This window comes from Furipterus horrens, unplaced genomic scaffold (assembly GCF_987537825.1).
Source record: "Furipterus horrens unplaced genomic scaffold, mFurHor1.1.pri manual_scaffold_7, whole genome shotgun sequence".
Taxonomy (NCBI): domain Eukaryota; kingdom Metazoa; phylum Chordata; class Mammalia; order Chiroptera; family Furipteridae; genus Furipterus; species Furipterus horrens.
Genome location: NW_028327177.1, coordinates 137,379,299 through 137,404,057, shown reverse-complemented (window position 1 = coordinate 137,404,057; position 24,759 = coordinate 137,379,299). Strand labels below are relative to the sequence as shown.

At 49.6% G+C, this 24,759-nt stretch overlaps 1 protein-coding gene across 1 annotated transcript; it reads left to right on the top strand.

Moving 5' to 3' along the window:
• Positions 1-9,398: 9,398 nt before the first annotated feature.
• ZNF445 (zinc finger protein 445) lies at positions 9,399-23,648 on the top strand. The gene is made up of 7 exons (XM_090284610.1): positions 9,399-9,464; positions 16,043-16,610; positions 18,927-19,095; positions 19,434-19,510; positions 19,786-19,912; positions 20,428-20,538; positions 21,252-23,648. Exons 2-7 carry the CDS (start codon positions 16,182-16,184, stop codon positions 23,369-23,371), a joined length of 3,033 nt encoding a protein of 1,010 aa, XP_090140736.1. The 5' UTR covers positions 9,399-9,464; positions 16,043-16,181; the 3' UTR covers positions 23,372-23,648.
• Positions 23,649-24,759: the final 1,111 nt, after the last annotated feature.

The window sequence follows — 24,759 nt, the reverse complement described above, 5'->3', positions numbered from 1 at the left end:
GGTGGGAGAGTGGGAGGAACCACTGGGGAAGAACAGACTTCACGTTTCACATACTTGTAGGCTTTTCTTTTTCTCTTATTTTCTGTTTATGGGATGCAAAACAAAGAAATAAGATAGACCCCATAATCAGATTGTGTGTTTCTGAGTGACAGAGATTATATCTTCATCATTTTATTTCACCTCATTCATTTTCCACGTTATAGGAAGTCCTTCTCCAAGACTGACTCATTCTTTTGTTTTTCCTTTGGATTTTTATGCATTACTTGAGCCAGGCAGACGACATGACAGAAACAAGATCTCAAATGCCCTTTTTTTCTCCTCTTCGGCCTTTTCAAAACTTTTATTTTAATCTAGACCCTTATATCTTGTTCACAACCCAGAAAACCTTTTCTTCTTCCTGTTGGCTCATCTCTTCCCCTCACAACCTTTAAGATCCAGTTCATCTGTGAGAGACTTTCTTGAAATGCTTCTTCCTTGCTCCTAAACTATTAACTTTACCTTAGGACTCTGAACTAGCCTGTGCTACAATGTGCAGTTTGTTAAATTGTCTTGTCGATGATTTGCAACTTAATGCGGATGTGGATACTTCCATACCAACTTAATGTAGGCTCCCTGAGGTCGTGTAGGGCATCTACTTTCTTCAGCATATAGATAATAATTTGCATATACTAGTTGTTAAATAATTTTTAAAAACTAAACTCTCCAAATGAACCATGCTTAAACTAGGCATGAACTTTCCTCTTACCACTGGATGAAAAAAATTAAAGATGGCTATTACAAGATATCACATACAAAAGCTTCAATCACATATTCTACATGTACCCTTGGGACTCTTTTTAAAAAAGTTTTCATAACATTTATTTGAGCCAACATTTTGAGGACATGCCTGGAATTCCTGGGAGTCTTAACTACTGTATCTCAGCCTCAAAAAGCAATCATGCTCCATTAAAACATACTTTTCCCTGCTCACTGACTTTAGTTCTGAACTAGCTGGCTCCACTCTGATGCCTAAGTAAATAAGTTAAGAACTGCCTCAAAATTTATTGCAAAGAAGACCTGACTTTCCTGGCTGTGGCTAAGATGGTTGAAAATCCCAGTTAGCCCTGGCTGGTGTGGCTCAGTGGATTGAGTGGCGGCCTGAGGAGTGAAGGGTCACCTGTCTGATTCCCAGTCAGGGCCTGGGCCTGGGTTGTGGGCCAGGTCCCAGCTGGGGCTGTGCGAGAGGCAGCTGATCGATAGCTGTTTCTCTCACACGTTGATGTTTCTTTCCCTTCCTCCTTTCCCCTCTCTCTAAAAAAATAAGTAAAATATTTAAATAAAATCCTACTTAGAAACATCCTTGGAAGATGGTAATTCACATGATTCAGTTTGTTGCAAGACAGTAGATTTAAATTAATCTGATTTCCTTATCACCTGGTTCTGCCTACTGCAGCTGCCATCTAAATTTAGGGTGAGAAGTATACTCTTATTTATGGTCATCATCTTCTGGACCATCTTTCATTTCCAAGGGCATAGAGACAACAAATCTTTTCAGAGGATTTCTTATCCTTCTACAGTCACATATAAGACATTACCTTGAACAAGTTCTTTCTTCCTTGCAGTAAGGCCCCAGTGCTGGGAGACCTCTGCCATCTGGTGTTCACCCCCTTCCTCTTAGCAGGACAAAAGAATTGACAATGTGTCAAAGGAGGAGAAAGAAGTTAGAGGTACAATGTTATGTAACCTGGAGGGAAGAGTTTTCGTGAACTGTGACTTAAGTCTCAGAGACAGTGAAGAAGAAAGGGAAAAGAGTTGAGGCTCAAAATCAGAATTTAATGTGATTCTGGGGGAGGCATCTCAGACAAGATTAGAAATAATGTTTATGGAGGAGTGACAAAAAAAGATGGGAAACTAGCTTTATTTGGCATGTCAAATTACATGGGAAGCATTGTGAAATTAAATGATAGTTAACCTTAGGTTATATGGGTATGGATAAATGTTACTAATATAGGTAATCTGGAAATTGAAGTTCATAGAAACTTGTCAATATTTTCATTGTTAAATTTTTGTATGCTATGAAAATAACTAAATTTCTTATACATGGAATAATATTTTTAACCATGGACATTTTAAAAAGTCCTAGCCATTTACAGTTACTATTTTATTCTGATGCTTTTGCAAAAGTGCCTAATCTTCAGAGATTAATGAAAAGGTCTCTGATAAGTAGTCTGGAATACAAGATATAGATAACTTTAAGATCACTTTAACTAAACTGGGTAAGAATTTCCAAAGTTCTAATGGAAAAATTGGATTCAAGCAGAGCAAGAATAAATGACATGGGATTAAATGAACTGATAAGGATGATTATAATTTTTATGACTTTTTTTTGAAACATGCTAGTTCTTTAATGTTTTGTTTTCCAGACTTAAGAAAATCTTTCTTTATTCTCTTAAGCTATATATGACTTATAGCAACTTCATTAATTATACCTTTGTAAACAGAATTAAAACATTTATGTTTTTCCCTTGTCTCATCCCTCCAGAATTATGAAACTTATGAAGCATTTTATTTCTATGGAATATAGTTGTTTGCATGAATTCAGTAAAATCTCTTCTTAGCACACAATTGGAAACATTGTTTTTATTACCAGTACTTTGGAATATCATTTTAAAATGATGTGCATAAAATCAGATATGACCATACAGTTTTAAGATACTAAGGTTGACTTTATGGAGCCAATAAAATCCTTGGAAAGACCTCCTGGTATCTTTCTTACTGGGTTCTAATACTTTCTGGCAGCCCCAGGAATATCAAAATATTTTGGAACTTCAAGGAACGAAGAATTCACTTAAATTTATAGGTATTTCAGGCAACATCTGGCAAGTCCTTGGCTTGGTTTCCTAGCCTAAAGAGGCTTTTAAAAGTCCAGTCTAAGACTCCTTATGAAAAGTGTCACCAAAGCAGACTTTTAAAAAGCCTCTATGGTCAATCACTACTCTTGTTGCACTTATTTAATATAACCAAACCAAGTAGAATAAGCCTAGACTTATTTTGCTAAGAAATTGGTCTTAACTGTGATTATCTTTGCTAAAATTTTAAAGAGAAAAATTATATTTCTGTAAAAAACTATAACATACCCTCAGAAAAATCAGATTCTAGTCCAACTCATGGTCTTTGAGGTTTTATCTACCTGTAAACCCAACTGGATCTTGAATTTTTCTACTTCCTCCCAGTCTTCTGACTTGAAATCATTAATAAGAAAGATTGCCCTTGAACCTCATTGAAAGGGACTGTACTAGATCCTCCTCACAACCTTAACAACAGCCAAACTTCAAAGCCTTGGACCTTGGGTCCACATCTTCCAATTAAAAAGGGCTCCTGCAGACTCTTGGACCTGCACATGAGCTGGAGATCTAAAATTAAAATGGGCGAGGAAGGTTCCTTCCCTGAAGCAGAGGATATCTTGAGGTGGACAACTCTTCCAAGTTCACTGATCAAGATCTTCATCTCTATTACGAAACCTTTTATTTATTTTGCCTGTTTTTGCTACTTGCTTTTTCTCTTTGTTAATGCATGAGGTTTTCTTGCTCAGGTGATTTTAGAGAATAAAATTGCTTTAAATTACTTATTGGCTGAACAAGGAGTCTGTGCCATAGCAAGTATGCCCTGCTGTATGTGGCTCTGTTACTGAAACAGGGGAGTCCAAAAAACAAACCCCAGAGTTTTCGGCTGGGAGATAGGCAGCAGGAAGCAGCTTTCAGGATGCCCTTGCATGCCTGGAGATAGTGGCTGGAAACATTGTTGCAAAGATCCGCTTCACTTCCAAGACTCAGGAAGATGGGAGGGATCTTGGACTGTGGGCTGGTACGAAGAAGCAGAGAGAGCCTACGTAGGGTTCTGTGAATGGTCAGAACTGTTTGCAACACCCACTGAGTGAGAGTGCGCAGGGGGAGAGAGGAGGCAGGGAGGAAAAGAGAAGCAGCTGCGGACATTTTGGGCTGGCTCTGGCTCTAGGAGGCTCTCTCTCTCAGGCTCTCTCTGGCTCTTGTGGGCTCCCTCCATCTGGCTTGGAGCAGGGGTCTTCAGGCGGCTTTAAGAAGAGGCTCTTGCCAGGCTGCTTGGAGGAGAGGAGATCCATGCGCTTTGCAGGAAGAAGGCAGTTTGCAAGGAGGCTGAGAATCAAGGCGTTCCTGCATTGAGAGCTGGAGGGCACCACAGCACAGAACGGACCTCCCCAATCAGAACTGAGTGATTGGCAGCTACTGGTAAAGCTGAACTGTGCCTACGAAGTAGGGAAATGGTGTTTCTGACTTTCCTAAGACTGGCCAGGTCTGGGAGGGGGAGGCAGGACTATGTGTAAATAAACAATTCTTTTTCTTTTCACTAAACTCTGGTATTCAGAGTTATGATTCTGGCGGCGGGCAATCGAACCCCTAACTAAACAGCCCGTGGGTTCTGTTTCAATCGGAGCAGCCCAGGGGTTCTGTTACAGCTCTACATCTCTGGTACTATAGCAAATACAGGAAATTAACTAACCACTTAGCTAACGCAGATCGCTGCCTCTTCGGGTACATTATTTGTTATGCACTGGTTTGGCCAATGGGGCCCTTGATGGATGATGCTTTAGTCTCTTGGTATCATGCTCCTCTTAGACATCACCGCAGCCTCCCTGGTGTCTGATGTTGGAAATCAAAACTTCTGATTTGAGGTATGTTTACCTGCCTCTCGGTCCAGGTGTTTCATGATCCGAGCAGCGAGCTGGATTGCTGGTGCCGACAGTCTCTGACTGCTCAGGCCTCAGGATTTAAAGACATCCTGTGACTTAAAAAGAATTTTGCTGAGTATTTCATCTTCCCTGATGTTGATAAGGAAATCAAACAAAACTAAGTACAAATGGTGTTTAACCTTAATTGCTTTCTGAACAGTGCATCCTTCCTTAGCCTTAAAAGAGTAAGTGATTGGATTTCTGTTTTCCTGTTTTTCTATGAATGCTATATAGACTTGTTTGTCAGGAAGTGTTCTCTTCAGTTGACCTTTTAAGCTTCCTCTGTTGTAAGTTTCAAGTACATTGTAATCATTCCTGGAATGTGCCTGTGAGCTCATTCCTGGACCCTCCCTGTTAATTAGCATATCTGCAAAATCCAATAAAAGGAAGGTGCTTGCCCTGCTCAGGGCTGATGGTCTGAGCGAGCCACAGTCCTCCGTGTGTACTGGCCATTCATCCTGCTTGCTGGAATTATCTCAGCGTCCACGACCATATTCAACACTTCAGGTGTCCTGTGTTCTCTTAGTGGTCTAAATAACACGTTGGCAGATATCAGCAGTGCATCAAACAGTCTCACTGTGCTTGGAGAAAGAGAAACAAAATGAGCCATGAAATGAACAGTAAAAACAAGGCTCCTCCAAAGCTGGTATTAAAACCTCCAAGTTTCATGAGTTTCACTATGAGACAAGAATCGCTGAACCATCAAGGTGACTGAGAATGATGCGAATGCCAAAATTTTGGTCACTGTCCTATGTATGAGATGACAAAAAGGGGAGAATTGTTAAAGTAATGAAAGAGGCCTTTAGACTGAGATGGTGCTAATACTTCTGCCTAAGCAAAATGAAAGCTAAGCTGAAGCCAATTCCTGTAAGTGCCGCAGGGTTAAGAATAACCAATCACAACAGCCAACTGGGCTTTCCCAAATAATGCAGGTTTCTTAAGGTATAGCAAATTAAATAATTTGCTTTGTTTCCTCATCTCTATAAAAAACCTGGTCCCTAGCTTCTGTTGATGGTGTACTCCTAGCCAACTCCAGTTTGGCACAACCTGGCTTGAACTGATATTTGCTCAGATTAAGTGTGCTGCAATTGATCATTTAAGAGTACATGGTGTTGGTGATATTAAAGGGACATGAAAGCCATCATGTACTTCTAGTGGAAATACACTTAGTATTTTAGTGAGACATCTGGCGTTCCTTGGAGAATGGTGTGAACACTCAATTTGGACATGTAAAGATAAAAATCAGAGTTGGGCCCTGGCTGGTGTGGCTCAGTGGATTGAGTGCTGGTCTGAGGACCAAAGGTTGCTGGTTCAATTTCTGGTCAGGGCACATGCCTAGCTTGTGGGCTAGGTCCCTAGTTGGGGACATGAGAGAAGCAACCGATCGATGTTTCTCGCGCACATTAATGTTTCTCTCTTTCTCCCTTCTTTCCCCTCTAAAAACAAATAAAATCTTTAATTAAAAATAAAAGTGGATGCATGAAATCCCTCTTTTAAAAAAATATCAGAATTAGTCCTTTCAGCCCAGGATCTCTCAAAGTCAGCAAGGGACATAAGACCTACAAAAACATGTACTCTGGTACCAGATGAACTGTAAGAAGTGCCACGTTTTCACGGGCCGTGGGACTCCAGTGAACAGACAGCAAGTAAATGACCTTGCTGCTTTTCTCTTACTTTCAGAAGTTGTTATCAGAATTGAGGCTCATACTAAGAGGATTGAGACTGAGTATCAGGGAAATGCCTCGTTATGAGTGGAGTCCTTTCTGCTTTTGAAAAAGTGATCCCTTGTTGCCAGACTTTGCCTTTTGTCACCCTGACGTCATTGCGACATGGCCACAGTCATCTCCTGAACAGAGAAATCACAATGGGCAAACGGTGGTTTTAAGTTTAGTCAGGGCTGTGGAAGACCCAACATGGCTGCTTGGTTCTTCCAAGCTTCCTGGCAAACCCCGTCTTTTCCATTCATTAACCAACAATTGTGCAGTGAACATGACTCAAATTATAAATATTGGTGTGGAGACTTCTATAAAATGGTGAAAACCGATTGTCACCTTTCATGTTCATAATCCTGGAAAAATTATATTTGTTTCCAGAGGCCTCAAACATTCTCCCTGTGGACCATTTGTGTGCCTGCAACTGGACTTCACTCAAATGCCATCTAACATGGGTCACCAATATGTTCTTGTTACTGTGTGTTTTCTGGATTTGTTGAAGCGTTCCCTTGCCACGAGGCTGACACCTTCACAGTGGCAAAGGCTGTTGGAAAATGTGTTTCCCACTTGGGGTGTGCCCTTCACAATATCTAGAGACGGAAGCACCCATTGGGATTTTCACTGGGAAAATCGTCTGAACTTTAACTAAAAGCTTGCAAACTTCTTGGAATTATCGTTGCTCCTTGCCACCCTCAGTCGTCAAGCAAAGTCTAAAGAACAAAGGGAATTCTTAAACCTGTTAGAAATAAAGACCGAAATCAAGGACGCTCAGATATAAGGTTTATTAAGAGTAACCTGCCGGGCTGTCTCGAAAGAGAGAACAGCAACTGGCCTGCAGGCTGACGAGGTTTTTAAGGGAGGGGTAGGGAAACGGTGGGAACAAGGTAACGGGGCACCTAGTGATTGGTTGGGCCTGGGGGTAACGGCGGGAACAATGGCGGGAATAACGGGGCACTTGGTGATTGGTTGGGCATGTCGCTGGGGAGAAGAATAGAATAAGGAAGTAAAAAATGTCCTACCCCCTATTGGTGTTTTGCAAGATTTTAGGTACTTTCCACTGGACGCATCATTGGTTGTGGTTTTTATTTCCTGCTAAGCAACTTATTGGGTGGGGGTTTTTGGGGCCTTTACCGACCCTCAGAAAACCCAGTCTCTAAACTCCCAGAAACTGCTGGGCTTCCTTGGTGTAAGGTAGTACCTTTGGCCTTTCTGACGGTTAAAAGAACAAAATTCACAGTTAAAAACTTGAAATTCAGTGATTCATAAAGTGGGTTACATCCAGTCTAGCAGATACAAGGAGCTTCAAAATACGATACAAAGAAGGAAGGGGCCTTACAAGCAGAGGGAGCAAAATCAAGAAAGTTACACTAGGCAAAAGGGCAGATGGCTTATTGCAAGGTTACTTTCCCTATGCCCTGGCTGGTTTGGCTCAGTGGATTGAGCGTCGGCCTGCGAGCTAAGTGTCGCTGGTTCGATCTTCCAGTCAGGGCACATCAGAGAAGGAAAACTCTGACTCCAAAAAACCTCCGCTGCCTTGCGGCATACCTCTTCAGGGGAAAGGCTAAGGGAGTAAACCCCGACAGAAAATCCGGAGCCGGAGTCCCTAAGGCGGTTTGACGTTGTAGTCAACACCGGCAACTCCTGCGGCGCACCTGAAGCCAAGCTGTATTGACTCCGTCTTTCCCTTGGATCCTTCAGCTGCGAAGAGAGGGGGGGTCTGCTGCATGGGCAACAGCAGACCCTCCATATCACCCTGCCCAGGCTCTGTAGCTTCAGCTTCACTGGAGAGGACACTCCAGCGACATCGCAAGATGTCGATTCAACACGGGAGGAGACAGATACCGTGTCACTCCCGAGTCGGACTGCACAGCCATTCTCGGCGGTGCAGATAGACTCTTAAGAAGCTACACCATCGTCTCTCGAGACGGACGGCTGCCGACGACGACGACTTTCCCTATATGGATGGCAAGTGTTGATCAGGCCGAGGACCTAACTAATGCTCACCAGGAAATGCCTGATGGATTAAGATTTCATTTTGGGGAAAGCCAGTACTGTAAGTTAAGTGTCAATTTGGTGGCACAGGGCTTAGCATAAGCAACTCTAGCGCCTGCTGTCTTTCAGAGGCCATTCAAGACCCTGGCGGCTTCCGACAGATACTCGCAGGTTGAGGGTTCCCTCTTATCCTAGGTCAGGGCACATACAAGAAGCAACCAATGAATGCATAAATAAGCGGAACAACAAATGATGTTTCTCCTTTCCTCTCGCTCTCTAAAATCAATTAAAAAATAAAAAAGTGATTAAAGAGTTTCCTAATCAGCATTAGTTAGGTAATCTGCCTGAATAAGTTCTGTCACCTCCTACGAGATTTTAAAATTTTACTCCGTTGAATCTTGTTCTTTAACAGGAGAAAGCTGCTGGAGGTGTGCAAAGGTCGAGTTTTGTGTGCCTGTGGCCGGGAAGAGAAAGCACCCTTCACCCCACCCCCTTTTGTGGTGATGATTAGGGAAGGAGAGGCTAGTCCTGGGAGCTAGCACCTGGCTCCCCTCGTTGGAGGGCGCCCCAGCGGGTATGAGGGACCCCTTAACAGCCCCTCCCCGCCAGGACTGGTTGGCGGTCGGGTAGATCTTACTGATCTCGGCTTTGACCCCCAGCTTCGGATTCTGTCCTCCCCTGGGCGGGCGGGGGCAGTCCTGCACATACTTCGGGAGGAAAATGGGAACCCAGGCCAAGGCGGATAGAGCCGTGGGGCCCGAATGGGCCTTGGAGGCGCGTGGGGGGCTGGCGTGCTGTGGGGACAGTGGGGTGTGCTGAGGACGAGCCCCCATGGCTCAGAGGCCGGCCAGCACTGCCCAGGAACCGCGGAGAAGCCGAGACGTCGGCCCTCCCAGTTTCCTAGAGAGGCCTCCGAGGCCCGGGGCGGTGACGCGCGTGCGCGACCCGCTTGGCCGCGAGGCCGGCGTGGGGGTGCGGCGCGGCCGGAGGGTGTAGCGGAGGCGCCGCGGGAGTCGGTGAGCGGCGGGCTGAGCGCGGGCGCGCCCGGGGCTGCCGTGCCGCGCGGGGTTGCGGGCGGGCGCGGGCGGTGGCGGGGGCGGGGCGCGGGGCCCTGCGCGGAGCCGGGCGGCGGCGGAGGCCCGGGGCGGGGTGCAGTGGGGGGCGGTGGCCGCGGTCCCGTCCCCGCCGCGCTGAGGGCGGACCTGGGAGCGCTCCGCTGCCCGGGGCGCCGGGAGGAGAGGGTTTGGAGAAACGGTTTCCGTGTTTTCTCTGTTCTCCCAATTATGCAAACAAAGCGTAGTCTTTACGGACGATTAGGCGACGCGGGTGAGTGTAAGAAGAGTAAAAGTAGCCGCAATCCGCCGACGCTTTCTTCGGGAGGCTGCCCGATATTTTTAAATTCACGCATGATTGTGCAGACTTATACACGTGTGTATTATGAAATGAGATCATACCATTGCTTTTAAAAAAACGTATTGTGACAGAACAGTGCTGTGATGTAATATACATTGTTATGGACCATGTGCGAGAACCAAACGGTCGGGGAGACAGCCGAGGCAGAATTTAAAGAGCCGTAATTAGCCGGCGGGCGACTGCCCACTTCCACGCCTCACAGGGATTCAAGGGAGTAGCCCCGAGCCTCAGTACGAAGCTGCTTACAGAGCATAAACCCACCTTCCGGGCTGCCAGCTGGGAGTTAGAATACAACCGTTATAACACGTGGGCAACGCGAGTAACAACCACAGAGCAGAACATCCGTTGTGAAGCAGGCGTGGGGTAGTTATTCTACAGGTGCTACCGGCGCTTGGCCACGCATCACTTGTTTGGGGGCAGCTGTCACCATGTCCGATGCATCACTTGTTTGGGGGCAACTGTCACCACGGGGTTTTGCAAAAAAATTTCCACTCTAGTTCAAGCTCTAGCACATACATGACATTTACCATGTGGTACATAAAATTTAATATTTTAACCATTTTAAGGTGTATGATTCAGTGGCATGAAGTACATTCATACTGTTGATTATTGGAAAATTTTAATATCTTCAGTTTGCAGAATGCTTGTTAATTTTGGTGCTGGCATTATGATACCACTAAAACATGTTCTTAAGTATAATTAAAAGGAAACATTTGTTCGCTGTTTATTTCCTGTAGTACCTATGGCACGAGGCTGTAAATGCTCAACAAGTGCCCTTTGTGGGGTCTGGAATCCCCCATTTATTTAGTCGTCTTGTCTTCTTAGTCTATATGTGCCAGTTCCTCAGTCTTCTTTGTTTTTCATGCCGTTGACACTTTTGAAGTATTTCATATTTGTACTTTTAGAATGACCATCAATTTGGTTTTTTATATGTTCTCTCCTGTTTAGATTAAGAATGACGTTGAGTCCTATTACTGGTGACATTAGTCTTATCCTGTGGTGTCTGCCAGGTGTCACCATGGTAAAGATAGTGTTTTTCCCCTTTGTAACAGGTGAAGTATTTGGGGGAAGAGAGTTTGAGGCTTGGCATGGGGATATCCTGTTCCTCCCCAGTGTTCACCAATCAGTTAGCATTCTTGGGTGGCTCTCGCCTGCAGCAGTTACTACGGCAGTGGTCTGGTGGTGACTTCCGTTTCTGCTACTCCATCTCCACTTATTAACTGGAATTCTCTGCGAGGAAGAGCTGTGCCTTCGCCCCCTTTTGTTGATTTGTTCGATGAGCGATATAAGCGTGTGACGCTGGATGTGTAATTTATCCCTTGGCTTACAATGCAGTGCTGTTGTTGTTTATTTTGTTGCCTAATTTATCCCAGCCTCGGCCACTGGGAGCCCCTTCAGGTTGGCTTGCGTCCCCTGGAAGTGCCCCGTCGCTTCTTGTGTCCTTCCCTGACTTTCTGGCCTCAGAAATGACTCCTCTTGTATCTTCTCTGTCCCGGCCCTGGAATCAACCGCTTCTCCAAGGGCCGTGGCGCTGTATCAGAGAACGGTATGTAGGTGTCAAGTTTTGGGCTCTAGGCTTGAGTTTCTTTCTTAATCGAGGTATTTGTGTATTATCTTACCATTTTAAAAACGTAGTGGAAGGGAAATCTTTCTTCAGGCGTGATTACTGAGAAACTTATTTGCTTATTATCCGGGTGTAGGTTCAGCCTGTGTACCCTCACTCTGATAAGAAAAACGTGAGAATAGAGACCACTTAATGGGAGTTTTTAAGGAAAACAAATAAAATTACATTGCATATGAGTTGAGGAGCAAAATGACAAAGAAGAAAATGTTCTTGAAAAATGGCCAGATGATTGCGTGGGATTTTCCCTGTTCTTTTTAAAGTGTGTATTGTCATTGCGGAGAAGGTGCCTGACCCAGCTCACGTTTCATGGGCCCTGCCGGCTCTCATTTGTGACAGAAGCTCAGCGAGGTGAGGGATGAAGCTCTTCTTCTGTCCCCAGAGGCTAGCTGGGACAAGCGTGGGCCCTGCCGCATTAGGGTATCGGATTTAACTGGGCAGGGTCAGCTCAGTGGCCGCCATCTCTCCTCTGCTCTGGGTCTTCCATTCAGTGTTTGAAAGGCCCACTTCTGGCCCTTTTATCCCTTGTTTCACCACGTCCCTGGCTGTAGAGGGTGGGCTCCCCCTTTCTTGGAAGACCTGGAACCCTTTGCCACATTACTAGGCAGTCACCCTCACCTTCCCCTTTGTCAGTTTTCTCCTCGGCTCTTGACAGATACTACTCCGGCCGTTTTAGACACTGGACTGTTCTGCTTCTGACCCAGCCAATTTGGAGGCTTATTTTTGGTGCTGATTTCACTGTTGGTCATTGCTTTGTATATTTCATGTATATTTCATGCTGGTTGCATTTCTTCAAAATAACTTCTCTGGCCTCACCGCCAGATTTCTCTTCACCTTTAGGATCCCTCTGGGTCTTTTCAGTCTTCCGTTTTCCCCCTGTTGGGGGGCGACTTTGGCTTTCTCTGACTCGGCTTCCGGCTGAGCAGTGCTTCTGCTTCCTGTTGGCGCTGCTGGAGCGTAGCAGGGCTGGGGCCCGCCCCGTTTGCATCCTAAGCTCCCTTTCCTCTTCTGCCTTCTTTGTGAGGGTGTGTCCTCCAGTTTGTAGGCCTTCAGCTATTTACCTTAACATTCCTCTCATTTTCCTTTGCTTTTGTTTCCTCTGAATACTTCTCACTCCTCCTCTTCCCCTTTTTTTTCAGAGCAAGGTTTCAGTGACCTCTGCCCTGAAGCAGGCTGGAGTTTCTCCTTGTAGCGGGATGGTGGCATGCTTCCTGGGTCAGCCTTCTTCCTGTCTCCGTTATAGTCATTTCTTCCTGGTGGGTCCTAGCAGCACCCGCTGAGACCAGGGGACGATGACCAGGTATTGTTTTATGATGAATGTAGGAGAGGGTGGCTTTTGTTTTAGTACCATGGGTGAAGGCGGTGGTTCCTTTAAATTTCCTTCGCGGTCGAGAGGGGTGGAGGGTGCCACCGTTTCAGGGGAGATGACCATCATCTGGGACTTGCGCGCTTTGCTTCAGGTGCCCAAGTCCTGCTTCTCCATCTCACCTTTCTTTGTAGACTTTTGCTTTGTTTTAACATCATCTTTCATTCTTTCTTTTAAAAGAAATTTCATTTGTATTGAGGTAGCATTGGTTTCTAGCATTATGTCCCATGTGTGCAACGTGATCATTTGACATCTGTATCTACTATGTCACGCTCACCACCAGAATCTGGTTTCCATCTGTCACATGCCTCTGACCGCCTTCCTTCTTTCCACCTCCCTCTGCCCCTCTGGTAACTGCCAGTCTGTTACCTGCCTAGTTTGTTATTTCTTCGGCATGTTGGGTTTGGAAGCCGCAGTTTGCTCTTTTCTTCTTTGCCTCGCTTCCCTTCCCTCCAGCAATCCGTCCCTCCCTCCCGCCCCCAGTTCATGTCCGTGGGTCGTGCCTATATGTTCTTCAGCTTCTCCCTTTCCTATACTATTCTTAACGTCCCCCTGTTTATTTTGTTTCTACCAGTTATGCTTCTTAGTCCCTGCACCATTTCCCCATTTCTCCCCCTTCCTCCTCCCAGCTGATAGCCCTCCAAGTGACCCGCATACCTAGGATTCTGTTCCTATACTGGTTTGCTTAGTTGGATTTTGTTTTTGTTTTTATTTTTTAGATTCAGTTGTGATAGTTGTGAGTTTGTAGTCATTTTAGTGTTCATAGTTTTGATCTTCTCTTTCTTAAGTATGTCCCTTTGACATTTCATATAATAAGGGCTTGGTGATGATGAACGCCTTTAGCTTTACCTTGTCTGGGAAGCACTTTATCTGCCCTTCCATTCTAATTATAGCCTTGCTGGATAGAGTAATCTTGGTTGCAGGCCCTTGCTCTTCATCACATTGAATACTTCTTGCCAGTCCCTTCTTGCCTGCAGAGTTTCATTTGAGAAATCAGCTGAGAGTCTCTGGGAACCCCTTTGTAGGCAACTCTCTTATTATTTTCCCTTGCTGCTTTGTGAGTCTGTCTTTAACCTGTGGCATTTTAATTATGATGTGTCTTGGTGTGGTCCTCTTTGGGTCTAGCTTGTTTGGGACTCTGCTTCCTGGACTTGTATGTCCATTTCCTTCGCCAAATTATGGAAGTTTTCCTTCATTTTTTTTCACATAAGTTTTTAATTTCTTACTCTTCTTCTTCTGGCACCCCTATGATTTGGATGTTGGCATGTTTAAAAGTTATCCCAGTGGTTCCTAAGCCTCTCATTTTTTTTTTTTCTTTCAATTCTTGTTTCTTCATTCTGTACTGGTTGACTGTTTATTTCTTCTTTATATTCCAAATCATTGCTTTGAACCCTGGCACCCTTCCCTTGACCATTGGTTTTGTGTAGGTTTTCCTTCATTTCACTTAGCATAGCCTTCACTTCTTCCCTTATGTGTTTGCCGTACTCAAGCATATCTGTCAAGCCTCTGAGCATCTTTATCACCAGTGTTTTGAACTCTGCATCTGTTAGGTTGATTATCTCCTCATCGCTTAGTTCTCCCACTGGAACCTTGATCTGCTCCCTCTCTTGGGCCATACTTTTCTGTCTCCTCAATTTGACAGGCTCCTGTGTTTGCCTCTGTCTTAGTTAGAGCTATCACACCTGTTACATTGTAAGGGGCGGAGCCTTAGGTATCCCTCAGTGCAGGGTGATCTATTCACCATGTGGTGGTGGTGTATGTGGAGGAGAGGCCTGAGAGGGAACAATGCCGCTTGCTCAGTACTCACCCCTTTTCCAGGTACTTCTCCCACTTCCGTACGGGACTGGCGTCCCTCTAGCTGTTGCCCTGGCCGTTGTTCCCAGAGTGGGTGGGTCTGCGGACACTCTAGGCCCATGGGGGTCCTTTAAACAAGCGGACTCTGCTGAGAGACCGGCAGTTTCTTCCTACCCCCCAACCCCACTGGTTTGCACAGTCAGAAGCAATGAGGCTTTATTTTCCCTGGCGCTGGGACCGTGAGCTGCATGGTCTGGTCTGGTGCTGGGAGAGTTCCCTAGGTTTCCCTCCCTACTTTTTTTAATTGTGTGACTAGTTTCTGCCAGCCTGCCACTGCCACAGCTGCTATCACTGATGACTCCACACCACGTCCTCTCCCCCCGGCTCCACCCTTCCTGCCTGTCTGGTTGAGTATTCTTTATATTTTTGTTTGTTAGACTTCATACAGCTTGATTTTCTGGAACTTCTGGTTGTCTCTAGTTTTGAGGTAGTTGTATTCCTTCTTAGTTGTAGAGGGAGATGCAGCATGTCTACCTATGCTTTCATCTTGGCCAGAAGACCCACGTCTAGTAATTTTCCATCCACTGAACCCCCTGTGCCTTGCAGTTCGATTTTCTGATAGTTCTGGTTGCTTTTAGTTTTGTGGAGGTTGTAGTTTTCTTTTTTTTTTTTTAAATAATGAATTGGTACTTTTTAAAATTATTTTTAGAGAGAGGGGAAAGGAGAAAGAGGAAGAGAAATACACTGTGTGGTTGCCTCTCACTTGTGCCCCCAACTGGGGACCTGATGTGCAACCTAGTTATGTGCCCTGACTGGGAATCGAACCGGTGGTTGTAGTTCTTTTTATTGTTGTGGAGGGAGGCGAAGTGTGTCTACCTATGCCTCCACCTTAGCCGGATGTCCTCTAAGTAATTCTTATTATTTCTTTAAAGTCAGTAGTATAGTTCCTCTTTCACTTCTGATTTATGTAATTTGAGTCTTTTTTTCCTTTGTCACGCTAGCTAAAAGGTTTATCAATTTTGTTGATTTATTTCAGTGAATCAACTTTTTACGTCATTGGTTTTTCTCTTTTAATCTCTTTTTTTTTATTTCTGCTCTATTCTGAGTGTTTTAAGGTGCAAGGTTAAGTTGTTGTGTTGATATCTGTGTGTGTATGTGTAGATATAGATATAGATATTTAGACACATAGATAAAGCCCTGTCCATATTGTACTGTATTCTGGGGTATTTTTTCAGTTTACCCCAACACGTTACAATCTAGCCCTACTTGATACTGGCAGGCACTGCTGTGCAAATGCTCATGGGCCTTTTTCTCATCTATCCAAAGATGAACTGAACTAAGAGGGTCAAGCCCCACCATCATCCTCACATCCCCCTGAACACTAATATTGGTTATTTCAGTCTCTTGCCAGTGACATCTGATGTCCCAGCAAATGGCATTGTCCACTGCGGTGCTGAAAAGGCACTCCCAAGGTCCCAGCAGCGACGCGGCTGACACAGGCTTGGTGTGCGCTCTGCTGTGTGGACCCAACGAGGAGTGATGCCTCCAGGCAGGTGGTATGCTGTCCATCCAGCTCAGGCCCAGGCTTCAAGGGAGCGAGGGCGCCTTCAGGTGGTAAAGAAGGAGGAAGAAGATGACGGCTACACTTCAGTGCAGGCTCCTAGGCCCCAGACCCTCAACCGTCCTGGCCAGGAGCTGTTCCGCCAGCTCTTCAGACAGCTTCGCTACCATGAGTCTTCTGGGCCCCTTGAGACCCTGAGTCGGCTCCGGGAGCTCTGCCGCTGGTGGCTGAGGCCCGACGTCCTCTCCAAGGAGCAGATCCTGGAGCTGCTGGTGCTGGAGCAGTTCCTGAGCATCCTGCCCGGGGAGCTCCGGGCCTGGGTGCAGCTGCATCACCCCGAGAGCGGCGGGGAGGCTGCGGCCCTGCTGGAGGACCTGCAGAGAGACTTCAGTGGCACACCATGGGCGGTGAGTGTGAGCACATGCGCAGTGTCCAGTGAGCCAGCCAGTCTGGGGTGGGCTCGGTCCTTGAACCTTCAGCGTGGAGGGACGCAGGGCACGTCTTCCCTTCTCATTCCCATGGCACCTGAGCAGCAGAGCACTGGGCCCCGAGCTGAGGACCTTCTATTAGGCAGCCCTTCCCACCTTCCCAGAGGATGGTCAGCTGCGGGAAGAGGGCCCATGAGTATCCATAAGGAACATCAGCACATTTCTGGACACAGTTACTTAGGGTATGCTGAGTCCACTCCACATATTGTCTATTGGAGTTGCTTGTAAGGGGGACGCTTCGAGTCTGGACTCGTAGCTTCTGAGCACATGTTAGGACCTGGAAGAGCAGTCTGCATGTACCATTTTGCTTTTTTCTCAGCCTTTTGAGGATATGTGCTGTGCAGGATGCGACTTCCTTCCACGACCTCAGTGTTCTTGTCCACATTGTTCTCCCTTCCAGAGCCCCAGTTTATTGAAAAGAAAGTGCGAAACTGATCTAGAGATGAGAAATTGTTCAGTATGTATTTGAGTGCCTACCATGCCCTTGACGCTGGCCTAGGTGCCGGAAACGGAGCTGCCAGTCCCAGTGCTGGCGGCAGAGCAGCAGGTCAGTGCAAGCGCACTCTGCTCCCGCCCCCGCCCCCGCCCCCCATTCCCACCCCTGACAGGCAGGCTTCTCAGAGCTTCCCATGTCTTTGGATGTTTTTTAAAAAGAGCATTCGTCATATTTGTGGGCTTCTTTAAAACTTCTTATTTATATAAAAAATACGTGTCATTCTACTCAATGGATTGAGCGCTGGCCTGCAAACCAAAGGGTCGCTGGTTCGATTCCCAGTCAGGGCACATGCCTGGGTTGTGGGCCAGGCCCCCAGGTAGGGGTGTGGGAGGGGCATCCACACCTTAATGTTTCTCTCTAAGAATAAATAAATAAAACCTTTGGGAAAAAAGTTACTTTTAAGATTTTGGAAACATATTTGACATACTTCTCCCCCACATTTAATAAAAAATTAAGTCAATCAAATAACACATCTGAATGTGGTCCACCAGCTGTAAATGGTAATAAGTCAATCCAAGGTATGACTATTGAGAAAAGAAAACCTCTTTGCTCAATATTGGGTACTGTTTTTAAAAATCTAAAAGAACAGTTATTATTTTTACAACAATAGTGATGTCAAAGGTACCTAAAAGAGATCTATTAAAGCAAATAAGGTACACAGCAAGTATAAAATTGTGGCTTGGTTGTATTCAACTCATTTAGATTTAGATGTAAGGTTTTAAAATCCATGAAAACATCGCCAAGTGAGCAGTAAGGCCTGCCTGGTTGAAAGTTAGCTAGAAATGGGAAAACGAAAACCAGGCTGGGAGAAAGCCTCTCAGAACAGAAATGCTCAGGATGCGTGTGACGTCACAGAGCCGTCCTGGGGTTCCTCCCGAGGGCCGTAGTGGGAGGAACCAGCGTCTGAGAACGTGTATCCTCAGACTCACCTGGCTGAGCTTCCCAAGTCTCACTGCTTCCCGTCCCTCCCTAGGCAGGATGTGGGAGGAGCAGGAGGTGACGGGGACTGGTGGGTCTTCGTTAGTGTGTCGCTTGGTGTCCGATGTGGCCTCAGCCTTCGTGACAGCTGAGTCCGTGGAGAGAATGCCGTGGCCCCAGGACCAGGGAACGCGAAGCTCACTCACTGACTGTAGTTTCCTGCACTCGTTTTTACGTCGGGGTAACCAGGCCTCAGACGCCAGAGCGACTGAAGGCCCAGAGCACAGGGAGCCTCTTCCTGCGTGGGTGGTCACTGCCATGGTTTTTTTGCACCTGAGACGTTTCCTTCTGTGGCTCCATGGCCGCCCCGCCCCGTGGCTTTGCCTCTGTCAGTGTTACTACTTCAGCTGGGTGTACAGTCTGGGAGCCGTCCTGCCTCTTCGGGGTCACATTGCACATAAGTGCCCAGGGCTTGGTAGACATGATCCATCTGCATCTCTGCTGTGAGTCATTATCAGTTTAACTCCCCAGGACGAAGTTCTTCATTTCTGAGTTCCAGGCCATGGGTGGGAGCTGAGAATTAGTAGTGCGGCCCCTGAGGCCTGACCCCTTGCCAGGTACTTTCTGATGTTGAGCTGGACTCTGGCTCCACCAGTCACCCCCGTGGACCACACTAGAGCCCAGGGAGGCTGAGAGGTTAGGGGTCCTCCCTGGGCTTTCTCCTCCTCTCCCCTCTGCCTTTAGGTAATCACGGGCCTGGCTCTCCCCTCTGAGCTACTTTCTGATTCCCATGGGAACTTCTCGAATTTTCTTCCTGCCAGGACCGGGCCCCTGCCCAGAGCCCAGACGTGCGGTGGATGGGCACCGGAGGCCTGCGGGCCGCGCAGACAGAGCCGCCTGCCACACCTCTCGGGATCGGCTCTCCTCTGGGGGACCACTTGGAGTCTCCCTCTGCAGTAGGAGTGCGTGACTTCCTGGCTGGGCAACCCGGTACTCACACCGCCTGGCCCTGAGGCCCAGCCCTGTGCCCCACGCCCCAGCTTTCCCGTGCTGTTCCCTTTCCACTGTCTGTCCTTTCACGGGAGCCCCTGCCTATCCCGGCCCTTAGCTCTGTGTCTTTCCTGCCGCTTCCGTGACCCATGTCTGCCTGGTCCCTCCTCCCACTGTGCCCCCCACTCTCCGGCTCCCAGCAGACACTGGGGAAATGGGTGTTTGACAAGAGGCCATGCCTGCTCGTGGGCCCAGGAGAGCTCTGTGTGGGGGGAGAATGGGCTTCTCAGTGGGGTGCCAAGAGTTGGGCTGTGGTCTCAGGGTTCTTTCTTCTTCAGATCCTCTGGCTGCTCAGGTGCCTGCCTTTTCCCAGAGAGAGGGGTGCCCGGAAGATGGGGAGACAGCCCAACCTCAGGTGAGCCACAGGACCTGTAGTCCTTTGTGACACCCCAGTGTTTTGCTGCCTGATGGGGTATCCTGTGTCTCTGTCCTGTGACCTCACATCAGAGACCCATGTCCCAGAGACCAGATTGTCCCACTCAGGCCCAGAGCTCTTCTGCTGGGTGGTGATCTTCTCTTTCACCCTTACCAGCTCCATCCTGAACTCACAGAGAGCCAGCCCCAGCCCCCGGCCTCCAGAAAGCCAGGAGCTGTGGACTGGCTGTAAGGGACAGGATGTGTTTTTCTTAGGAGGCTCTGACTTTCAAGGACGTGGAGGTGACCTTCTCCCAGGATGAGTGGGGCTGGCTGGTCCCTGCTCAGAGGAACCTGTACAGGGATGTGATGCTGGAGAACTACGGGAACCTGGCTGCTCTGGGTGAGGCCTTGCTGGCCCCTGCTCCTGCCTCCCTTTATTTCTTCCTCCTCTGTTTCCATTGCGGTGTGCACAAAGGGGCCTCACCTGGGTTTAGATCCCAGCTCTGTAATTTAATAACAAATTACTGAACCTGTCATCCGGTCTCTTCTCTTGAAAAATGGGGGTAAGAGTGCCTGGCATGCTGGGTTATTGTAAAGATTAAAAGTCCTATGGGTCAAGTTCCTGCTCCATTCAGGCATCCAAAATGTGTCAGCAGATTTAACTGATTGAATCGTCATGTGGTTCCCACCTCCAGAGAATCCTAGTGATCCTTTTGGCTGTCCCTTCTCTCAGCCTGTCTCCCCTCTGCTCAGGGCTGTTGGAAGTGGCTCTCTGGGCCTCCTGCCTCAGCTTCCTCCACCTGCCACCCTGGCCCTCCCTCCTCCCTACCAAACCCCAGGCCCGCAAGGGCCCAGGAGAGTGGTAGTGTGTGACTCATCTGCCTTCCCTGCCTTCCCCGCCCTACCCTTCTGCAGTGGGGCCGTTCTCGAAGCCTGCTCTGATCTCCTGGTTGGAGGCCAGGGAGCCGTGGGGCCTGAATGTCCAGGGAGCTCAGCCTAAGGACAATCCAGCTGCTGCCCCTGCAGGTGAGTTCCAGAGAACCTTCCAAATCCTGCTCCTCCAGCATCTAGTCTTTTCTTTCTTAAGGTCTTTCACACCAAGCAAATCATGGGGAACTTACCCGATTGTTGGCTTGAAGGAAGATCCTTATCAGTGTTGCTAAGGAGTCCCATGCTCTGGGCTTCTCCCCTCCAGACTGACCTATTAGACATTTGTTTCTGGCCCCCTGCGGGAAGCCCTTTCAGTAACATTCTTACCCACCGGAGGGCTTCCCCTAGACGCCTCTTCCATTCACTGATGCTCCTCGAGGAGCACTGTGCTGTCCTCCCATTGAGTCCCAGTGTCTGCTCCTTCCTGCTCTGAGCCCTCCTTCCGCTCCTGCTCCCTTGCCCCGGGCCTGCGGCCAGCCCCCCTCAGAGCCCCAGCCCTGGCTCTGTCTGCTGTGGCTCCTCTCCCCTCTTGCTGCCTGACACCAGCCTCGCCCCGCTTTCTCTGTTCTAACTGCATGTGGTTTCTGCAGACGTCTTGCTGCTGTGCCCTTCTTGCTTCTCCTCCCCTCTTCTCTGCCTCTGGGGTACCCTCCTAGGCTTTGCCTTGTCCCCGACTCTTTTGTAAAGGTGTTGGCCGCCAGGCAAAAGCCACACCGCCTAAGTTCATGGCACTTTTTTGTCCCCTGGTGCTTTTGGCAGCTGCAAGGATGGGCAGAGAGTACATTCTCTTGTGTTTTATTTTGTGTCAGGAGGTGAGCTCCAGATTAAAACAAACAAGCTCATCTTAAATCACGAGCCTTTGGAAGAAGCAGAGACCTTAGCTGTGTCGTCAGGATGTCGTGTGATGCGAGTTTCTGAGGACTCGGGGCTCGGGGAACCTCTGGAACAGAAGGACAGCTTACAGGAGGCATGTGGAAATCCCACACCAGTGAGTGCGAAGACAGAGACCAGTTTCAGTCACAAGACAGCGGAAGGCTCGGAAGAACCAGGAGGCGGTGACAGTCTCATCCTCAACCACGTGGCGCATTTGCGAGTCCCCAGAAGGAGGCGCGCCCTGAAGCGCGGCTGTGGCCATCACTTCCGGGGGGGCGCGTACCTCCACGACTGCAAGGAGTACGGGAAGGGCCGCACGGGCCTCCGGCGCCTGCTGGGCGGGTTCGGCCGGCGCCAGAGGCTTCACGCGGGGCTGCGAGGGGCCGCGAGGGATGCGCTCGGGAGAGACCGCATCAGCTCCCATCACCAGCAGCGCCTTCATATGGCCGTGACGGTGACTCTGTACAGGTGCGGCGACTGCGGCAGGACCTTCAGCCACCGCTCCCACCTCGCACACCACCAGAGACTGCACACGCAGGAGAAACCGTTTAAGTGTCGGGTGTGCGGGAAGGCCTTCAGGTGGAGCTCTAACCGCGCGCGCCACGAGAGGATCCACACGGGGCTGAAACCGTACAAGTGCGGGTTGTGTGACAAAGCGTTCCAGCGCATGTTTGCCTACCACCTGCACCAGGAAAGCCACGCCGATCAGAAATTCCTTGAGTCTCGTCGGTGTAAGGAAGTTCTCGCGTGTGGCTCGGGGTTGGATCACTTGCCAGACCAGAGCGGGGAGAGTCTCTTCGACTGCAGCCAGTGCAGGAAGTCCTTCCACTGTAAGGCGTACGTCCTCCAGCATCAGAGGATCCACACCCAGGAGAAGCCCTATAAGTGTACCAAGTGTAGGAAGACCTTCAGGTGGCGGTCCAACTTTTCTCGCCATCTGAGGAGGCACCAGGAAGAAAAGTTCTGTAGCCAAGAAAAACGCCGGGAGGACCTCCGGGAGAGCCCCGGCTGCAGTCAGCCCCAGAGCGGCTGCCCCGCGGGGGACGTCCTCCCGTGCCAGCAGTGCGGGAAGGCCTTCCCCGGGAAGAAGTCTCTCCTCGCCCACCAGAGGATGCACACAGGCGAGGAGCCGTACCGCTGCAGCGAGTGTGCGGAAGAGTTCACACACAGGGCGGCCTTCCTTGTCCACGCGCGGCAGCACTCGGCGAAGGGCAGAGCCCCGGCCGCGGGGCCGCCAGCCCCGCAGGGCAGCCAGCCCGCGGCGGAGCGCTTCAAGTGCGGCCACTGCGGCAAAGCCTTCCGCAACCACTCGTTCCTGCTCATCCACCAGCGCGTGCACACCCGCGAGAAGCCGTACGCGTGCAGGGACTGCGGGAAGGCCTTCCGGTGGAGCTCCAACCTCTCCCGCCACCAGCGCAGCCACTCCCTGGGGAAGCTGTACGTGTACCGCGAGGGGGCCAGCGCCCCGGACGTGCGGCCCCAGGTCGTCACGGCGGAGAAGCCGTTCTGGTGCCAGGAGTGTGGGAAAACCTTCACTCGCAAGAGGAGCCTTCTCGATCACAAGGGCATCCACAGCGGGGAGAAGCGCTACAAATGTAACCTGTGCGAGAAGTCGTACGACAGAAACTACCGCCTGGTGAACCACCAGAGAATCCACACCAAGGAGAAGCCGTTCAAGTGCCAGTGGTGCGGGAAGGACTTCATCGGGAGACACACGCTCTGCATCCACCAGAGGAAACACACGCGGGCGGCGGCGGCCGAGGGGGACGCGGGGGTGACCTCACAGGCAGTGAAGCCCAGTGCGGAGGCGCCCCTGGAAACCCGCGAGGGCGCCCGCCAGAAGGACGCCAGGCCCGCCGCGCTCCCGAGCGCGCCCGTGGGCAAGAAATGTCACAAGTGCAGCACGTGCGGGAAGACGTTCAGCAAGACGTCCCAGCTCATCAGCCACAAGCGGTTTCACACGCGGGAGAGGCCCTACAAGTGCCGGGAGTGTGGGAAGACGTTCCGGTGGTCTTCCAACCTGGCTCGGCACATGAAAAGGCACACTGGGGACTAGCGGGACCCGCGATGGCAGGGGCGGGGCTCCTGCGGCCTTGCTGGAGGGGCCGCACTGGGAGGCGGTGAGGGCGAAACCTCCGCAGGGCGCCCAGCCCAGCCCTTTCTCTTTCGGAAGCGAGTCGCAGAGCATCCTGAGGATTCAGACACTCGGGGTGGCCGCCATCCTCCCCACTGGGGAGTGAGTTCTCTTTGGTGACCTTCTGGAGACTGGGGACCTCAGGAGTGGCCTTTGTTGGGTGGCTAGAGCTCCCCCAGCCAGGTCTCCTACCTTAACTAAAGGGGGACACCATTGCCCTTTTGGTTTGACACAGTGTCTGTGGCGTGATGAGCTGTGGCTTCTGGAAAGGGGCCAGCTGGGTCCTAGGTTTCCCTGAGTTTGAACTGTTACAGTGCCTGCTCTGTTTGACCTTGTGAGCAGCAGTGGGAACTCCTCCGGGTTTCCCACACCCTCCTGGGGGGGTTCTGCCTGTGGCCTCAGCCTGCACAGCCGGCTTGGAACATCTACTGTGAGCAGCGACCAGAGGAGAGCACAGTGCGGGGCCTCATCCCAGGAGGAGGGAGTGCTCCCGTGCCTCGTCACTGTCACCATCTCCATCCCGCAGGTGGGCACGGGCAGCAACATGCTGAGCTCCTCCCACGTGCTAGAGACCCGGCAGGGACCTCAACAGGCAGAAAAGAAAAGCTATCATCTTGGATCTTTACAGACAATAAACATATGAGCTAGAAGAGGGAGAGGGTGTGCTGGGTAGAGAGGTGGGTTGCTATTTTAAATAGGCTGCTCACGAAGGGCCGCAACTGAGAAGATGAAATTGGAGCGAAGACCTGAAGGAGTCATGGAGGGAGCCCTGTGGGTCTTAGAACCAGGCCAGGAGGCAGGCTCTTGGCTGGGGTCCTCAGGGAATGACTGGGGGCCCCTGCTCCAGAGTGGAGTGAGCCAGCTGGGGGAGGGGCCCAGAGAGGCGCTGGGCCAAGCCTTTGCGCGGCGGGTGCTCCCTGGGCCGGGATGCTCTTGGACGGTTTGAGCTGAGGAGTGTTGTGGTCTGAATGTGAGTTCTATTTTACGTGTTAACCACAGACCCAAGGACTCAGTAAAATGATAGAGCCGCAAAGTCTTTACACAGTTATCCCTGCTGCCAGTTTCCACAAGCGGACACCCCGACCTGCAGTTGTCTGAATGTTCTGCCAGACCTGCAGCTCTCAGCAGATGTGAGCAGCTGTCGTGACTGCCGGGTGCTGACCCCCTCCCCGTGCAGTCCCCGGCTCCCCACGCTGGCTCGGCTTTCCCTGGTCCTTTTCTCTCTCAGCCCTCTCCCCTGACCCCACCTCTCCTGGTACCTGTGCTGTGTGGGTTTCCCCCTCTGCAGCCGGAGTGAGGCCAGGGTCGGG

Coding starts and splice junctions, on each gene's coding strand:
- ZNF445 (XM_090284610.1), top strand. CDS start 16,182: ATGCCTCCAGGCAGGTGGTATGCTGTCCATCCAGCTCAGGCCCAGGCT. Junction 16,611..18,926: donor TCAGTGGCACACCATGGGCG/GTGAGTGTGAGC, acceptor TCTTCCTGCCAG/GACCGGGCCCCTGCCCAGAG. Junction 19,511..19,785: donor GGGAGACAGCCCAACCTCAG/GTGAGCCACAGG, acceptor TGTTTTTCTTAG/GAGGCTCTGACTTTCAAGGA.